We start from the raw sequence: 17,173 nt of genomic DNA, 5'->3' as shown, positions 1-17,173 counted from the left end.
AACAGTAAAGATAAGTATGGAGGTATAGAAGAAGAGACTTTTCACATATTCAAATGTTTGCTTGTATTGCAATAGAAGCTGATCTGATAAATTGGAATTGTAATAATGTATATTTACTGACTTAAGGGGAGTCAGGCCTCCAGCATGTCAGGGTTAAGTAACTTTATGCAAGAAGGCAAAAGATATATTTCCCTAAATGTCAAACATTTCTATAAGACAACTGCTGCTGCAACAGTTACTCTGGCGCACATCATACTTGTGCACGTCAGTTGTGGTTATGATTTCATGACATAACTTCCAGTCTTTGGAATTATAGTTCGTCTGACCTTAAACTCTTTAACTACACTAAGTGGTTAACCAATGAAGTATGCATATTCTATGTTCAGCTGTGACCCCGTGAAAAAAATGGTATATAACTTTGCCCAGTCGCTCTCTCAGTCCCTCAGCAGTGGTGAACTATGTTCCAAAAGTACCTGATTTGGAACAACCCATCAAACTCTCATCTCAGCCAAAAACATGTCCGCCTCTGCTTAGAACAAATAACAGAAGACTCCCATCCATCTTTAGCTGACAAGGGTACATTGACTACATCAAAATTTCAACTTGTCCACTAATGCTGACCAGGGCAACAGTGGAAGCATCTTAACACATCACTGACAAATCTGTCCTGTCACTTTGGCTTTTATTCTGGCAGGTTTTATTACCTTTGATTAAATGGTGTCAGTAGTGTCAGGTTTTCATATAAATGGGAACCACTAGATTCGATGTGGATTGCTTTTAAGTAGTTGAAACAAAAACAAGAGGAGCCACGCTGCCAAGGACAGTAGATTCAAAATGGCAAGCTGTGGCAGCAACATATTCAGGGTTGAAGTTTTAATCAGCTGTAATTCAGTGACATGAATGGTGAAGGTGGCCAATAAAACCTCCTCTCTCAACATTTAATTTTTTAACAGAGCACTCGCAGCAAATCCATTTGCATGCTCCCAGCTACTAACTCTTTAGTGAGAAGTAAAAGGCAACAAAATACGCAGAAATGAGCTATTATCAATAAAGACTGTAAAACACATTTAAAAAACTGACATGTAGAAAAGTGATAGGGGCAGTACAGTATATTCATACACAATGAGACTGTTGTTTGTACATTTGTAAATAAGCTCACAAGTTTTAGAAAAAATCTTTATTTAATTATCGTCTCTAGACAATGGAGACGATTAGGATAAAATGAAACTTACCTTACAGAAAAAAGATGAAATGAAAAACAATAGAAAAGTCTAACAGGCTATGCAAACCATACCTCTGTACACAACACTGAAAACATAGAAACACTGTATTAAACCTATAAGTGACACTGTATTTACAGATATATTTGTCCAAGAAATAGCTGACACAAGCTAACTGTGTATTATTGGATCTTGTCAAGTATTTTATAACCAGTTTAACAAACAACACATTAACAAAGTGATCCAGTGGTGTGTGAAAAAAAATAAATAGCATACTGATCCAACAGGTGTTTTGTATTTACATTTTTACAAGGTCATGATGAGTAACCAGAATTACTACTGTTGTTGCATTTACAAATCATCTTCTAGAATTTGTTTGATTATTTCTTGTACATTTTTCAACAAACTGCATTAGTCGTTATGGTCTATATCACATAAATGTAATTTTGTTTTTGACACATTTCAGCGATTGTCTAATCTTTGTGATGCTCACTCCTGAGCTGGTCCAAAGCAATCTTTAATTGCAAATACTAACAGCCTCTAGTCTTTAAGTGTATATCAAGATTAGCTTTAGAACAAGATATCTCTTTATTAACACACACATTACTGTGATATGTTGTACACGGCACTTATTGTTTTTTTCATCTTTCACTGCTGCAACTTATCCTTCCTGTTAGAAGGGGGGCAACAGTGGGAGGAACAGGCAGAGCGAAGTCAAATAAAAAGTTAAGACATTTATCAGACATGCACAGGACAACATCCAAAGCAAGACAAAGCAAGAAATAAGAAAATCTCTCATTACACACCAAAAAAGTGTAATACTAGAGGAGGAAAAACAACATTCCCGATTAAAGTTTTTAAGAGTCCACAAATTTGAATTGCTCAGCAAAAGCAGCAAAGCCTCTCCACGACAGAAGAAGCACATCCTACTGTAGCTTTAGAGGAATCATCTCGAGAGGAGGATCACTGGCGACACTGCAAGGGAAGCACTACAAGGAAGTCCCTACATTAAGAGGGGCCAAGCTTCCAAACAGGCAAAACAGCATACAATGCGCCAAAGAGTATCCAAACTTAGTTTATCAGGAAGACAGAACAAGAACACAGGGCTTTTCAATATGTGTCCCTTTTATGAACACACTACAATATTCCAAAACTGTGGCTATGAAGAGCGGCAAAGTGTTAGCAGGAGGAAAAAGAGCTTTGCCAAATAGCAGTGATCGTGTCTGCTTCCATCTGTGTGATTTGACCAGAGGCTAGAGAACTTTACAGCATCAGCCTGGTCCTAAAATGTGTATGCCTGGTAACAAAAAAGCAGATGATAATGAGGAAAGCCTTGGAAAGGAGGCTCAGTATTAGCTGCCTCCTGAGAATAAGATCTGATATGGGGTAACACACAGCACTCGACATGCCGTGGAGCAGTACACTGAAGCAAAGCGTCGCAGGGTGGCTTCACATGCACTACAGTACCACAAATAGAGCGCAGGCGAGGGTTAGTGGCATGGTAGAAGCAACTTATTCCACAAGGCAACAGGAGGAAAACTAATGTTAGGCCAGAGGAGAAGAAAGGGATGCCCAGGAAAGCACAATACAGCTTAACTCCAGAGGAAGCTGCTATTATCCCTCTGAACATGAGCCCCGACAGGTCAGTCTTGGCAAGCTGAAAGGTTAGGTCAGGGTAAAGGCAACAAGGGAAGGAAACACAATGGCCAGTGTCTCCTTCAGTAAACAGGCCTTGGTTGTTTCATGCTGTAGTGGGCCTCTGATGCTGACACATATGCAGACTCAGGAAAAAAATCCTCATGGAACTCTGCCAGAAACCTGAGAGAGAGGGTGGGAAAAAGGCAGTACAAGAGAAGGAGATCTAGTGAGATAGTTTGACGCCAAGAATGTTCAGCAGCTATTTGTTCACATTAAACATTCAACATAAGCTGTTTGTCAGATGACAAACAGCATGGACACGACAGGCTTACATGAAGCAAAAAGCAATGACAGGAAAGCATCTCAAAAGTCACGTCCCAGTTCACTTCTAGTTTTCCTAGATATCCCTGGCTCATTCCACATAAATCCTAGACCCCTTGCCCTCTGCCTGTGAGTATACATGTCAGAGACAAAGCCCCCTCATCCATATACTACCATCAGAGAACCAATCACTATAGCAGAAAGACTGCGAACATGAGAATGACAGACCAAAAGTCAGAGAGGGAAAGAGTGAAAAATCACCCCCCTCCTCCCATCTAATCAGTAGCGGGGAAAACTAATCCGGAATCTTCTTAGTATCCGCTACTCGGCCAAATCCTCTAAATCTTGCCATCTCATCTTAGCTCCACCGGCCTTCCTAATCTCAATGCAAACAAATTATCCTCATCAGAGAACTTAAGAACGCTTTAACAACGAATAGCAAACAAGACAACCTGATGGGACAATAAAGGAAATATTCGAACACCACACAGTGAGCAAACTCAAGATAAGCAAGAGCTCGTCTAAAGAAAATAGGTTTATGTAAGTCAATTCTTAACTACAAACAAAAAATGCTCAAAGAGATTCATTACAAGGCACTAAATAGGTTTCAATATATATTTATTAATCAGAAAATAATTTTTTCTGGCTCTTTGGTGCCAGAAATTCAGGCTTGTGCTAATCTTTATTGCTGTTAGAACAGTAATAACACAAGGCAAGCCGCTTTAGGCATACACATTGTAAATCAGCATAACGTGTGCGTACACATGTGCACACACACCCACACTTAATCATAATCATTCTTGCAGAGAAAGGGAGAGTGAGAGATCAACTGTGGCCAAATCCCAGAATGCATTGCACTTCAGTCTCCGCCACATCAATCAGTTTTTGCCCGCTCGGCACAATCTGCCACAGGACTGCATTCAGAGTAAAAAGCATGAAGGCTTTCCCAAAAGACGACAGCGTTTTAGTTTCTGTCCAGTGTCCTGCAGAGTCTCCAACACAGTGAACATATTAATTAGTCACTGGGAAAAATGGGAGTGTTTCCTGCACTGAATGCTATCAATCCTGTCTTAACGACTTATAGTTCATCACAGAGCTACAGAGGAGATTGAAACTGCAAAAGTAATTTACTTTTAAGCACTTCACTCTTTGCATCCAATTCTGCAGAATAATGCTCTATGAAAAGAGATACACCAGTGATTTGCAGTCCAGTGCCACTGAAGTAAATCAAAGGACATTCTACTCATGTTCCCCCTACTACTGATGACAATGCATGAGATGCTGTGCCAAGATGAACTGCTAATCTTGCTGAAAAGAAAGAGTTCTCTGTATTTTATTTTAGTGTTAAAGTCACTTGTTGAAAATTTCGTTTAAGAGCCCTTCTACCCTGCTGTGAGAAAAATCTGGAGAAGTTGATGCCTCACATACTAAGTTGAATGCTGTAATCCTTTCATACTGCACGGCACTCTCCTCCCACAAACTGACACGAATGCCAGGTCTATGTATTTTCAGAAGACCACCTCAAGATTTTTGTGGCACCAAGTACAGAGCTTCAGTTTATTTATTTATATACATTTTTGGTCGAGTACAGGCAGTTATGGCTCTCAGACTCAGGTTTGTTCCTGTGCCCACTCGATGGTGCGTTCAAGCGTTGCTCCATAGCACTGCTTGGTGGCAGAAAGCAGTACTGCGATTGTTTGATTAGAGAATGAGAGGACCTAAATCCCCCCAGGTTTGGGACCGGCTGAACTGAAGATCGCTAGGGAGGATTTAAAGATTAGACTCCCGTGCTTGTGTAACGCCCACTCATCTCCCTCCCTCTAACACATGCTCTTTCTCACTCCATTCCCCCTCCTCCCCTCCACTCCCATGTTCTCATTTACTTACTCTTCCTTGCCTTTTTGTTTTAGTATTGTGGTTTGTGTATTGATAATTTCCAGACAATCACTATTTTTGTCTTTTAATGAATTCAACTGCTGTCCTCCATCTTTTAATCTAGTCCTTTTATTCTGCTACTGTGAAGCAGATGACCACACACTTCAGTACATTAGGATACTGTGCATAGGGCATAAAATGTATTTGTCAAGGGTGTACTGATATCTTCCACCCCATGCTCCTTGTGAAATGAGAACTTCTTGCGGCTCAACCCTGGCAGTTGCAATTGAGCTTTAATGCTTAGGCAGGTCAAACCTCGGTTAATGAACCATGCTGGTTATTAGCAAGGTGCATTTTAACTCAAAGTTGCTCATATTTAATGTCCCTTTAATTCTTTGCAGCACTATATCTTTTTAATGATTTATACCCCGAGAAAATTATACATGTTGTCACACAGTTTCTGTCCACCTGACAGCACAATCCCTTTTCCAAGAATTGGGGTGAGAATTCCATATTAAGTCTAAATGTTTTTGTGAAGAAAAAAATTTTTTAGGCCTGAGTGATTTCAAGATTGGTTCTCCCACATCTCTTGAAACCCATACTACAGACACACTACTCGTCTCTTTAACCCACTTTAATTACAGTGTTTCTGTCCCTCTCTTGGTTTGTAAAGCACTTACCTCTGAGACTGACCTCTAATGCATTAAGGTACTGATCAGTTACCTGAGAAAGAGTTCCAAATGTTTGACCAGGGCTCGGAGATTCCTCTCAGGGATCTGCATCTTTCCCAGGATCTCAGGAAGCTTCACTGGAAGAAAAGATAGTGAGAAGAGGAATGTAAGGAAGCTGCAAAAAAATATATATATATCACAAAATAACTGCCAAGTCTCCCCTTCTACCACAACCAAACCAATGGAATCATGTATAACAAGTGAACCAATGACAGTTAAATGACCAGAGATACGAACCAAAAAGCCGCAAAAGGTGCTGTGATCCATACAGGTAGGAAGGTGGAGGAGGCTGGTCATTCAGAGGGTAGTTATCAGGAGTCAGCTTCCAGCTGAGGACCTGATCAACAGACCAAAGGAAAAAGCATATGGTCAGATTTCACTGCACACTGGATGTATTGGCAAATCAAAAAATCAATCACAGGGTCCCTACAGTAAATAGTCACCATTTTTCTAAATGCCATATGCAGTTCAGAATTGACAGCAGTTGGTGGTTATGATCAATGTTAAATATATTTCTGATGACTGGTAAATGTGTACATGACATGGCAATACGGTGGACCCATGTGGTCCAAACTGTTTCATACACAGGTTATGTTACCGGGTCAGACAATTTCAATTCAGATATGCGTAATTTCTCTCCCTGCAATGATGTAGCCCACTTATATAACTGTCCTACTGTCCTTGAGCAAGACAGTGTTTCCCTTCCAGGTAATAGTACACTCTTCACACACTGTTGCATCACCTCATTAAGCTCATTGTTTCTCCGGCTCTCCAGGCCATAGAATGGCCCGCTTCGCTCTTTGCTTGGCGTCAAGGGCAATGGGGAAGATGAGCCACTGTGCACTGGGGTTTCTAGATAAAGAGGAAGAACAGAGGAAAGAAAACACTTTATAAAAACTATCTTGTTATGTAGCTCATCATTGCTGGAAAATGGTTTAAGAAGATAAACCAATGACAGCAAAAAATTGATGCAGGCATAAAAAAGTTTTGAGGGATCAAATTTATTCTTGGGAGAGTACACTTCTAAAGCACTTGAGAGGGGACTACTGTGGGAGGAAAGAAGCAGGATAGCACCATCTACTGGGCCAAACTGGTTATTACGAACAGAACAAGCTGTCACTTCACTCAAAATGATGATACTAAATGTTTTCATGAAACGCATTATTTAATATTTATCTGATTAGGACAATAGACTTGCCTCACTGTATGCATCTTGACTTGTCAAACGCATGTTATTAACTAAAAACAATGGAACAGAGCCATTGTTTAAGTTAATTACACCTAAGCTTTTAAATATGTGTGCAACAAATGTGAGTCGTTAAAAAGGTGTTGAATGCGAATAATGTAAACTGCATGTAAACAGTATTTGGTCATTCATTTTACAGTCTTCAGACAGACATGACAGTGAACAACCCTTTTAAAAGCTTGACTGAAATACTGTCTTTATTTATATAAGGATTCTGTAATGTCATGTTAACATAGTTGTTCACTTTTCTGAACAGAACAGCCATCTCATTTTTTAATGGAGTGTCAGCTTACTTCTGTCGAGGTTGAGGAAGAACTTGGGCTGGGATGAGGTATCGACCAAACGCCGTTTGAGCTGTGGGGACGCTGTGGCACTGCCTCCACCTGGATCATTACATACATAACATTTATAGCTCACAAGTGAAGAGGTCATAAATGAGTATTTATATTTTTACAGTCTCAAAATAGCACCAATGCCTGTAAAAGCAGACTACCTCCACTGCTTCCTTCAGCTGGCCGGTCACCTCCAGACGTGTTCCTGGTGGAGCGTCTGAGTGACTGGGACTGGTATGAGATACAGTCCATGTCAGGGTGGCGTCTGCGCTTTGGGGTGGGGGCTGGGGCGGTGGGTGTGGTGGCTGAGATGTCACTCAGTGCTGGCTGACTGTCTGTGGACTGAGGAGTAGGGGGGTTGTGTCCCAACGGGCTCGGGCTGCGCTCTCGTTGGGTGCTTCAGAGACAAAGAAAAACCTTTCTAGCTTAATGAAAGCGCACAATGACCGAATGTAGTATATCACAAGCAAGCAGTGGCATCTGTTAAAGCACATAAGACATGATCTATCATGGCACACTTACTTGCTGGAGCAGGGGGAGCTTTCATTCATGGCCAGAAAGAGCCTGGAGGAGCTGACCTTCTTGAATTGAGCTTGTTCACAGGGGTAGAGGAGGATCATGGGTAAGGTGAAGTCAAACGTGATCCTCAGGCCATCAACCATTTCCTTACACAGCTCCTCACTTAATATAAAGGAAAATTAAGCATAATTAGTTAATGTTCATGATCATATAACATGGAACTGTGCTCCATAATATTAATATATCGTCACCTTCCTAAAATAATGGCCTAAGTCATGTTTTGACAAAAATGTTTTTTTTGCCTAAATCACCCCCTCATGATGCTGGCCACCTCTGGTAAAATCGCCTGAATCCTCAGTTGAGGGGAACATGCAATTCTACCCCCGGTTGTATAATGGCCTATGTCAAAAGTGTGACTCTTTTGTTGAGTTTTTTGTGTTTCCTGAAAAACCTGAAAAAATGACTTAGGCCATTATTTTAAGAGGGTGTCGATATTGATTACCATAATACAAATATTGGGAGAGAAGATGACAAATGATATTCAAATATTGCTGGACCAACATGTATATTATCTTTTAATGACGATCTACACTGGACTAAGTACATCTACTTCCATCGCAATATTTTATATAGACTCACCTCTTCTCTGGAGGGACGGGCTGTGGGCTGCTGCTCTGTGTCGTGCTCTGCTGCTGCCGCCGGTACCTCTCATTGGCCATGAATGCTTTGTTGATGGCAAAGTGTTTCACGTAGGACTCGAGGATGTGCACCACATTCGTCTGACAGGGAACCATCACCAGCTAGGAGAGAAAAGGATGGTCAAGCATAAAGGCAAATCCATGAAAGCAAGCTTCATTATCTACCAGAAGCACCAATTTTGAGCTAATCAAAGTTACTGTAAGTATTCAAAATGTTTTTATCCATTTATAATTTATCTTGAAGACAAATATAAACCATATGGACAATCAAAAGAATCAACATGAAATGCAAATCACTCATGTACTGTAGACAAATCTAAAATTTAAAAATGTGTAGCATTGATTAATATCTGCTGCATGTACCTTTTTCCTCTTGTTGATGTAGAAACAGTCATCCTCCAGTTTCTTCTTCAGAACATCGGGGATGCTGATGTCAACATGGACAATCTTCTCCTCACATTCCCTCTTAATGTTAAGGTCTGGTTCAACCCTCTGAAACAACCAATATAAAAAAACATCAGGCACATGGTGTTCACAAACTAAAAGGATGAATTCCTCTATGAACAATCATGCTCATAAGAGTCATACCGAGTGTCTATCAGCCAACTTGCACAAAAATATTGTTCTGGCAAGCTGATGACGGTAAAGACGTGGGGGGGTGGGGGGGTTACTTCTGATGGCCCTCATTGTCGGTTGGGTCTTGATAATGGGATCAACCAAAGTGTAATTTTTGGTCCATATATTCAAAGATACAGATCGAACAGATCTACTTTACCATTTTGTTGATGTCCTCAGAGAAGGTGCTGTCCCCGCTATTTGAAGATTCAGGGTCGGAATCGTCCCCGTCACTACTCTCTGAAGACGAAATCAAACCTGGAGACAGAAAAATGCAGGCAGATTAATTTGATTGCTGAGGGAGACTGGGAGCAAAAGACAAAGACAAAGAGAGGTTTCTCACATGCGTCATCACTGTCGTCCTCCTTAGGGAGAGTCTTCAGAGAAGATTTAGTGCCAGACTGACGACGACGCCTCTTCGCCCATCCCTTTCTCTTCCTACCACATGACAGAAAACAAAACACAAACCATCTGTATGACACTCGTCTATAGATATGAGAAACAAAAGAAAAGGTCAAATTCAGAACTTGTGGATTGGACATTTCTATAGCCTGTTCATCATCTTGGGGTTGAGGTATCATAATGTTGTATATTTCGATGATATTTTGACTTTCAAAACTGAATTTTTGAACATAATATGAACTTACATGCGACCTAGAGCTTTGCGAGCCAGTTTACGTTGCAATTTACGGTTTTCCTCAATGTCCCTTAGGACATGATCTTCTGCAGCCCAACGATCCCAGCTGCACAAACACAGGCATTAAACAAAAAGAAAAGCCTGCATGATTTAACAGTAGTGGTTTAAAGTAACATTATTACACAGGTCGTTGAACATTAGATGATGATAAACACTATAATGAGTTGGACACATTTAAGTAAGCAGATTACAGTAGAAGATCGCTCATCTACTGTTAATAAAAGAAAGCCAATTCAATGTCACCTTCTGTTCCAACCATTGAAGTGAATCAGGTACTTTGGGATTCTTCTTCCATGTTCATCTGTACCTATTAAGACATCAAGGACCTGTAATGTGAACACAAAACAGTAAGTATAATCTTACTTAAGGCACATGAGCTTTGAAGGACAATGCTATTACTCACAATTATAGCTCGACTTATCCAATTTATGAGTCTGCCAACTTTATCAGCCGATATTGGCCTATCACAGATATATTGGTATTGGCACATACATTCTCAGTGTGTGCGGATATGAATACTTTTATTATTAAGAAGCAATAATGCAGTGGAAATTGCTTTGGCCAAATAAAGTTATATAGGCAGCATTTTATGATTATTTGATTCTTTGTACATTCAAGTTGAAATATATATATATATATATATATATATATATATATATATATATATATATATATATATATATATATATACATACATATATGCAATATGGGTCAGGCTCTAATACTTTCAAAATTAAAAAAACACAATTTTAAACCTACCTTTTACCCTGAAATATTTGATCCTGCCTTTGCAAATCAAGATTTTATATTATTAGAATATATTTGTAGAGGAAACAAAATGGCAATTCAACCATTATCTGAATGATATATGAAATTTAAATAGCACAACACTATGTCCCTATCTTATTCCTTGCATCAAATAGAGCAGCTACAAAGCTAAAATGATGCTTACAGGTTTATTAATAATAAAACTCTCATTTTGCTTTTGAAACTTTAAGAAGCTACATTAGCTGCAAAAATGTCGAATGCAGGACTTATGCTTAAATAACACTTAAATTAGTAGAGGTAAATTTGTGTTTATTTTGTTGTATTGCTACTTAAGTAAAATACCTGAAGCTTCTTACTACAACGCAACTCATAAACATGGAGTTAAACAGCAGTTAATGCCACCTGTTAGCTAGCCATGGTTAGCAAAAGCCAAGCTAGAATGCATTGATATATACCGTGAATTGCCCTCTATTAGCGTTAGCCAGTTGCTAACTAGCCAGCTAAAACGACATTGCGCACTTAAAATAATAATCAACTCGGCTGGACCTTTATGTATCTGCTTCAAACAACGCCACGTTACCTTCTTAGGTAGCATGAAGTGGTAAGATAGCTAGACAACGATAACGGGTGCATTACAATGGTCAGTGTTGGCTGAGTTAGCTGGGAAGATGTGTTGGTGCGTTTGTTTATCATGTGTTGACATTAAACTGCTTTGGGTGATTACTTACGTTACTTTACTGTGTTATATAATCTCACTAACGTTTGCTTACAGAACATTAAAGCATACATTTGTAATAGTGTTGGCTGGACTGCTTCATCCAGTAGCATCCTTAGAAATAAACTTAACGGCTACAAAACATTAGACTTGTCTTTATCTTACTACTTGAATCATGCGTTTCAAGAACAAACGTGCAATCAAACCTACCCGGAAAACATGCAAGAAACCACAACCGTTAGCGTTACGTTATCTGCCAATGTTGTTTCTCTGAGGCCTAAGTGGCCTTTCCAGTCGATTCATATATAACACACCTTACAGAAACAACCCTGTTTTTCCAGTATAAATTATTCGTTTATATAAAGTCTAAACACCGAAAGGCAAAAGTAGTTTGTATTAAACGTTACCTTAGCGTCATACAACACTTTAGCCTTGGTAGGGTCGGGTTCAAAGCAGAGGACTCTTTCTCCTTTGTGAAATTGATATTTAATTCCCCGCGAATTCATTTGTTCATGGCGACGTGTGGGAGAGGAGGCATCGATCTGGACCCTATAAACTCCTTAACTCTTTCCTTGCCAAACACTTTTTTTCGTGAGGGGTCTCCCACCAAACCAGGCTGTGGAAGGATGGCGCTGTTGTGGGACAAATGCAGCTGCCTTCACTGACTCCTCGTAATTTCTACACCTGAAGGGCCGCGCAAATAGCGGCACTTACAGTAGATTGTTTATGTTTTTATGCGGACGAAACTGGAGGCTAGGTGAGTGAATTGAAAGTATAGACAACTGTTTTACCATACAGAATCATAATAGCTTAAACCAAGCTTGAAAATGAGCATCATACACATGTATGTTTTAGTTTGTGAATTATCACAATTTCAGCCATTAGATTCATCAGACTATACACTGTAAAAGCCTACAATATTTTTAAAGTTCATCAAAACTTTATTTTCATGCATGAGAACAAAAGTCGAGGATATTGCAGTTCAGGAGCTGAGCGGAGCTATTCGTCACACTTCCTATATCAGTGAAGGCAACACAAAAAAAGCGATTTAATAAGTTGGACTGATCTCTCACGGACACCGTAGTAGTAGTGCAATTTCAAACTCTGGCCAATAGATATCACTATATGAGCACAAAAAGTCTACATGAGACTCGTGCCACATCTGTTAAATCACAACCAAAATGTTTCTGTTCCATATGTTAAATAGCTTCAATTCGTGTGTGTTGGTTACACATTAGCATATAATATTACTTTGTCACATGCCTAACACTAACAGTGCAGTATGTAAGCATGAAAAATGTATAGCCTATCAGTGACATCATAAATATTAGGTTTCAAAACTGATATGAAAGGTACCCCATTTCTTTACAAAGCTCCATATGTTACCCATTAATCATGTGAAATATATTTTAAACACACACTTTACCAACATCTTTATAATCTCTTACAATCTCTCTTAGAAGGGTCCCTGGTATAAAATCTCACCAAACAGGAAAGTCATCCGTGTCTGTTTTGGGATTAATCACATAAAAATAATTAATAACCCCCGGGCAATATATTGCTCTATTGTGAATAGCACCAACTAGCTACAACTCTGCAGATCATGTTCTGAAATTGAATCTGCCTATACACATTAAGCAACATGGGTATCATACATCCCATACCTCAGAGGAGCAAAACATGTTGTTTTGGTAGTCACAGTTTTGAGAAAGACTCTTTCCCTTGAGGCAAAGTGGAGTAAAAGAAAATTCACCATGTCTCAATAATCTAATCTTCCTCTCCTGGAACAATATGGGGTCTCTTAAAATATACAGTATGGGGATGTTTATATGAGCAGCCAGGAACATGTGAAATCTTTGGTCAGATAGACATATTGCTCTAGGGTACAAAATGTGTGCGTGCATGCATACGTGTGTGTGTGTGTGTGTGTGTGTGTGTGTGTGTGTGAGTGTGTGTGTGTGTGTGTGTGTGTAAATTGTAGGCACATTCAACTACTTGTCAAATCTCAGACTTTAATCACTTAAAAAAGATCTGATTATTCATTTGTAGTAATAATTTGGAGTAATAAATCATAAATCGGGACTAACTTAGTTCTTTTCTCTTTCCACCATAAATAATGCTAATTGTTTAGATAAAAATAGACATTGTATCACTGGTTTATTGTTTCATAGTTCATACCAGTAATTTGATTCTTTTTGTTCCTGACCTTGTAACCTTTTTATTCATTTGTGTGAAACAGCCTTGGACAATGAAATGTGGGATACACTGATCCCGGCACAGGAAACATGTCTCTGCAGCTGTGTCTGAATCTAGACTCATTTTGCTTAAAATGGTTTCAGGCAGTGCAGCTCTACTATTGTATACCAAATATGGACAGTGTGTATATAACACTGAACATGACTGGCTGAAGTGTAGCCCTGTTAATTTACTCTCCTTCCCTTTGACCCTGACCGCGTTTCATATATTTTGACAGTCATGTCAAATGATCACTGTTTCACATTAAATGTTTTCCATGGTCACACATCAATAACACGAGACATTCAATGACCATATTGTCTTTAACATATGCTGAAGAACGTGAAGGCAGCAAAATGAAAAAGTCAAGGATGCTGCACTGGTCTATACTTTCTAAATCTGTGATATGGGAACATATCCGTTTAATACCTTTTCAATTACACACTCTTCCTCCATATTACCGTTGTTTTTTGGCTTTTTCCCAAAGTAGGAGTAGTAGGCAATAATGCTTCAAGTGCTGGCTTCTCTCCATAAACCTTTTCATAAACTAATGCAAAACACCATGTTTTCATCCATAATTCCTGCTTCTGTGTTTTCACTCAGTCAGTGTTTCATTCTTTTCCCCCGCAGACTGTTTTTAGAAGTGTCAAATCTATCTCAGCTGTTATCAGTGTCATGTCATGCTGTGTTGTGTGTATGTGTGTGAGTGTGTCATGCGGTGCAGCTTCATAAGCTCCTTTATCAGCCGGCCGGCACCCTCCTCTCCAGACTCCTGCTGTCTCTTTTCATTTTTCCCATACTTTCACACACTGGGCCACACATACTCTCTCTCTGTCTCTCTCTCTCTCTCTCTCTCTCTCTCTCTCTCCTCTCGCAGTGCTTCTCTTCCTTGCACACTCTCTCCTTTAAACAAATGCAGACACACACACCATCTTAACATGCTGAAATTACTGAGCTCTTCTATGAGCATCTGTGTCAACAAATGTCTGGCACTATGTCAGCCTCATACACAGGTGTATGAAGACATGCATTGGCTATTAATCCTACGGCTCACTTATTGTTTAGCTAATAATAGCACACAGCAGGCCTCACTGATAGGCCTATTATTCCCAGACAGCGAGGTGGATTAATGGGAGACGAGGATTAATACGCCTATTTTCATCCAGGGCTAAATCATCTCTGTCTGTATGTATGACCTTCTGCCTGTCTGATTATTGTGACAGGCTACTTGCCTAATTACCCTCATGAACATGAGCTTCTTCATTACAGAAAATCATCTTACTCCACATCTTAAACAGTTAAGGCAGCAGGAAACAAAGTTAGTGGTCAAAGTGTTGTGAAGTATTTCAGGCAAAATCAAATGCTGCTTGAATGGAATTCAGTGGATGAGATTAATTATCACCCAGTGCTGGAAGTAATTTACATTTTAACAAAAAAGAAAAGGAAGCACAATGGAGGTGTAAAGTTGACTCTTTATGCCAAGAGTTGAAAAAACAAAATCTGCAAAAACAAAAAGTTCTAATATTTTGAAGTTAAATTGGTTATTAAGAAAAATTACAGTATGCAAGTATTCATCTCAAGTGCTCTGAACGCCCTCCCACGCTCATGCACACACACTTTCACACTGTCTTCTCACTCTACTCCAGTTAGTCAATGACCAACGTGCAGAAGATCACAGCAGAGGAAAAGAAGATTTGACTAGCTCCTTCTCCACAGTGCGCAGCGTCTGCAGCCAAATGCAGCACATTCCAGCTCTTCACCAGCTTGTACGTGGAACTTCCTTTTGATGGGGCAACACCAAATTCCTGTCTTGAGGTTGGAGTTTTAAAGAGACGCACTGGGCAGCGCTGATGTGAGATCCAAAACGAGGAGACATGTCTGCGGCTCAAGGACTTCTCAACAGCGTCTTCTCCTGCTCCTCTCCTGCCTCCAAAGCCATAATCAAACGGAGGCTACGCCAGACCCGCAGCCTGGACCCCGCGATCATAAGACATTGTGGCACCGGCACCGAGGCAACAACTGGAGCACCGCTTTCTGGAGCGGCGGCTGCGGACGCAGGTGCGTCTCCGGAGCGCGTGGCTGTCAAACCAGCTTTACGCACTAAGATTCCGACACTAAAGGAGCCCATAACCCCGTCCCTCTCTTCTCCTTCCATACCATTGGATGTTTCTCCATCCTCCAACTTCCACTTTGACTATGATACAGTGAAGTGTGCTAAAAGGAATACCGCCGGGGATTTACCGTTTCTGGTGAGGGGACCCGGCGCTGCGCCGTCCGGGAGCACCGGTACGCTGTTCTCCCCGCGGAGGTGGCTCCAGAGGAAAGTGCAGCCGTCCAGCTCTCACGCTTACGTTGTGTGGAAATCAGAGGTAAAGTTTCCAACGCAGTAGAATAAGTTTCTACCTCTGAGGTTGTAAGTCATCCTGAGTAACCGAGTCATAGTTAAGAGTCCAGCTTGTGTTGAGTGGAATGATACATATGTGACCATCATATGACAATCAACCATGTGTAAATAATCATGTGTTTCTCCCTTGTTTCTTCATGTATAGTTCCTTTCTATGTATGCACACTAAACTGCTGGAAAAGTGGCTTAACAGAATTTAGGAATTTGCCATCCCTGAAGTGCATATGACAGCTCCTGGAATAACTAGAAAAAGCAATCAGCAGCCTTAACACATTGTTTATTTCTGCTGGAAGTCAAATCCACTGTATGCCAGGAGACACATTTGCTGCTGCAAATCTCTGTCAGAACAGCCAGACTCTACAGAGTGCACGTTTGATTCTTAGACCCAGAAAGATGTCTGTGAATCTTAAAATAGACTGTGTGTAGAGTAAGACATCATGACCTGAGGTGTGTGTGTGGAGATACTCGAGCCCAACTGGAAGATTTATGGATTTTGAAGAGGGAGTGTTGACCTGACTCTGACATCTGCACCTGGAAGCCATCCAGTATTAAACCAGTACACTACAGCCTACAACTAGAGCAGTAGTCTTGCCCAAGGGCACGTGGGTAATTAACTGGGGGAACAGGGTGCAGGCAGCACTGCTCCACTTCTCCCACCTGGACTTTTTCTTGGCTGGTCATCGCTGTGTTTTCAGTCCTTGTGAGAGTCACACCTTACACAGAAGTACTTGTGGGAAAGCTAAAGCAGCTCTTTCGGAGCTTCTGAGGATTAAACATTTCCAACAAAAGGTTCAGTGAAGTGCACAGATAGTCTTCCCCTCATAATCTGTTTTTTTCTCCTACTGTTGTAGTCATTAAGCTGGCTGGGCTTTTGTCTTCATATAGGCTTCAAATTGAGTGTGAATAAGGGGAAGGTAGCATATGAAATCCTTACCAAAACATGCTTGGGTGACTTATTTTTAGCGGGGGGGGGGGGGGGGGGGCTTTATAGGTTGCATAGTTGGCACAAGTCCACATCCAGTGGTGGAAAGGTATGATAATTTTCCAGCTTCTTTTCTGGACGTATTCTCTCTTTCTCTGGCTTAGCTGATATGTGTTTTGCTTGTTGCACCGAGTGTGTGTGTGTGTGTGTGTATGTATAGAAGCGCGTGTGTATACT

At 40.4% G+C, this 17,173-nt stretch overlaps 2 protein-coding genes across 4 annotated transcripts in view; one reads left to right on the top strand and one right to left on the bottom strand.

The window, feature by feature from the left end:
* Positions 1 to 1,162: 1,162 nt before the first annotated feature.
* Positions 1,163 to 12,013, bottom strand: LOC111646187 (MSL complex subunit 3). 2 transcript variants are annotated; one of them, XM_023395618.2, is made up of 14 exons: positions 11,783 to 12,012; positions 10,136 to 10,218; positions 9,843 to 9,938; positions 9,539 to 9,633; positions 9,356 to 9,453; positions 8,944 to 9,072; positions 8,522 to 8,682; positions 7,886 to 8,044; positions 7,525 to 7,760; positions 7,325 to 7,414; positions 6,528 to 6,637; positions 6,023 to 6,122; positions 5,778 to 5,862; positions 1,163 to 3,038 (listed from the first exon to the last, which is right to left on the bottom strand). In XM_023395618.2, the coding sequence occupies exons 1-14, from the start codon at positions 11,879 to 11,881 to the stop codon at positions 2,939 to 2,941; spliced, it is 1,641 nt and encodes a 546-aa protein (XP_023251386.1). In that variant the 5' UTR covers positions 11,882 to 12,012; the 3' UTR covers positions 1,163 to 2,938. The 2 variants fall into 2 exon arrangements, with proteins under 2 accessions (XP_023251386.1, XP_087027004.1); XM_087170878.1 differs by lacking the exon at positions 7,325 to 7,414 and having other exon boundaries at positions 11,783 to 12,013.
* A 3,300-nt stretch (positions 12,014 to 15,313) lies between these two features.
* The window catches only part of LOC111646182 (rho GTPase-activating protein 6-like), a 70,147-nt gene continuing 68,287 nt past the window's right edge, over positions 15,314 to 17,173 (top strand). The window contains exon 1 of one of the 2 annotated variants that reach the window (XM_023395612.2): positions 15,314 to 15,979. In XM_023395612.2, coding sequence (XP_023251380.1) covers positions 15,485 to 15,979 — 495 coding nt within the window. In that variant the 5' untranslated portion in view covers positions 15,314 to 15,484. The remainder of the gene's footprint in view (positions 15,980 to 17,173) is intronic. The other variant, XM_023395611.2, reaches the window with a different exon arrangement.

The sequence above is a fragment of the Seriola lalandi genome, unplaced genomic scaffold (genome assembly GCF_002814215.2).
Source record: "Seriola lalandi dorsalis isolate HSWRI2012SDOR001 ecotype SW California unplaced genomic scaffold, Sedor1 jcf7180002054966, whole genome shotgun sequence".
NCBI classification, from domain to species: domain Eukaryota; kingdom Metazoa; phylum Chordata; class Actinopteri; order Carangiformes; family Carangidae; genus Seriola; species Seriola lalandi.
The sequence above is the reverse complement of the archived record's forward strand: the minus strand, read 5'-3'. Positions and strand labels throughout refer to the sequence as shown.

Bases quoted from the DNA above. Each gene is read 5' to 3' on its own strand.
- LOC111646187 (XM_023395618.2), bottom strand. From the start codon at position 11,881: ATGAATTCGCGGGGAATTAAATATCAATTTCACAAAGGAGAAAGAGTC. The intron at 9,939-10,135 runs GTGACATTGAAT...GTGTTTGTGCAG, and splicing joins TTCAATGGTTGGAACAGAAG to CTGGGATCGTTGGGCTGCAG. The intron at 9,073-9,355 runs GTAAAGTAGATC...TGGTTGTTTCAG, and splicing joins CTGAGGACATCAACAAAATG to AGGGTTGAACCAGACCTTAA.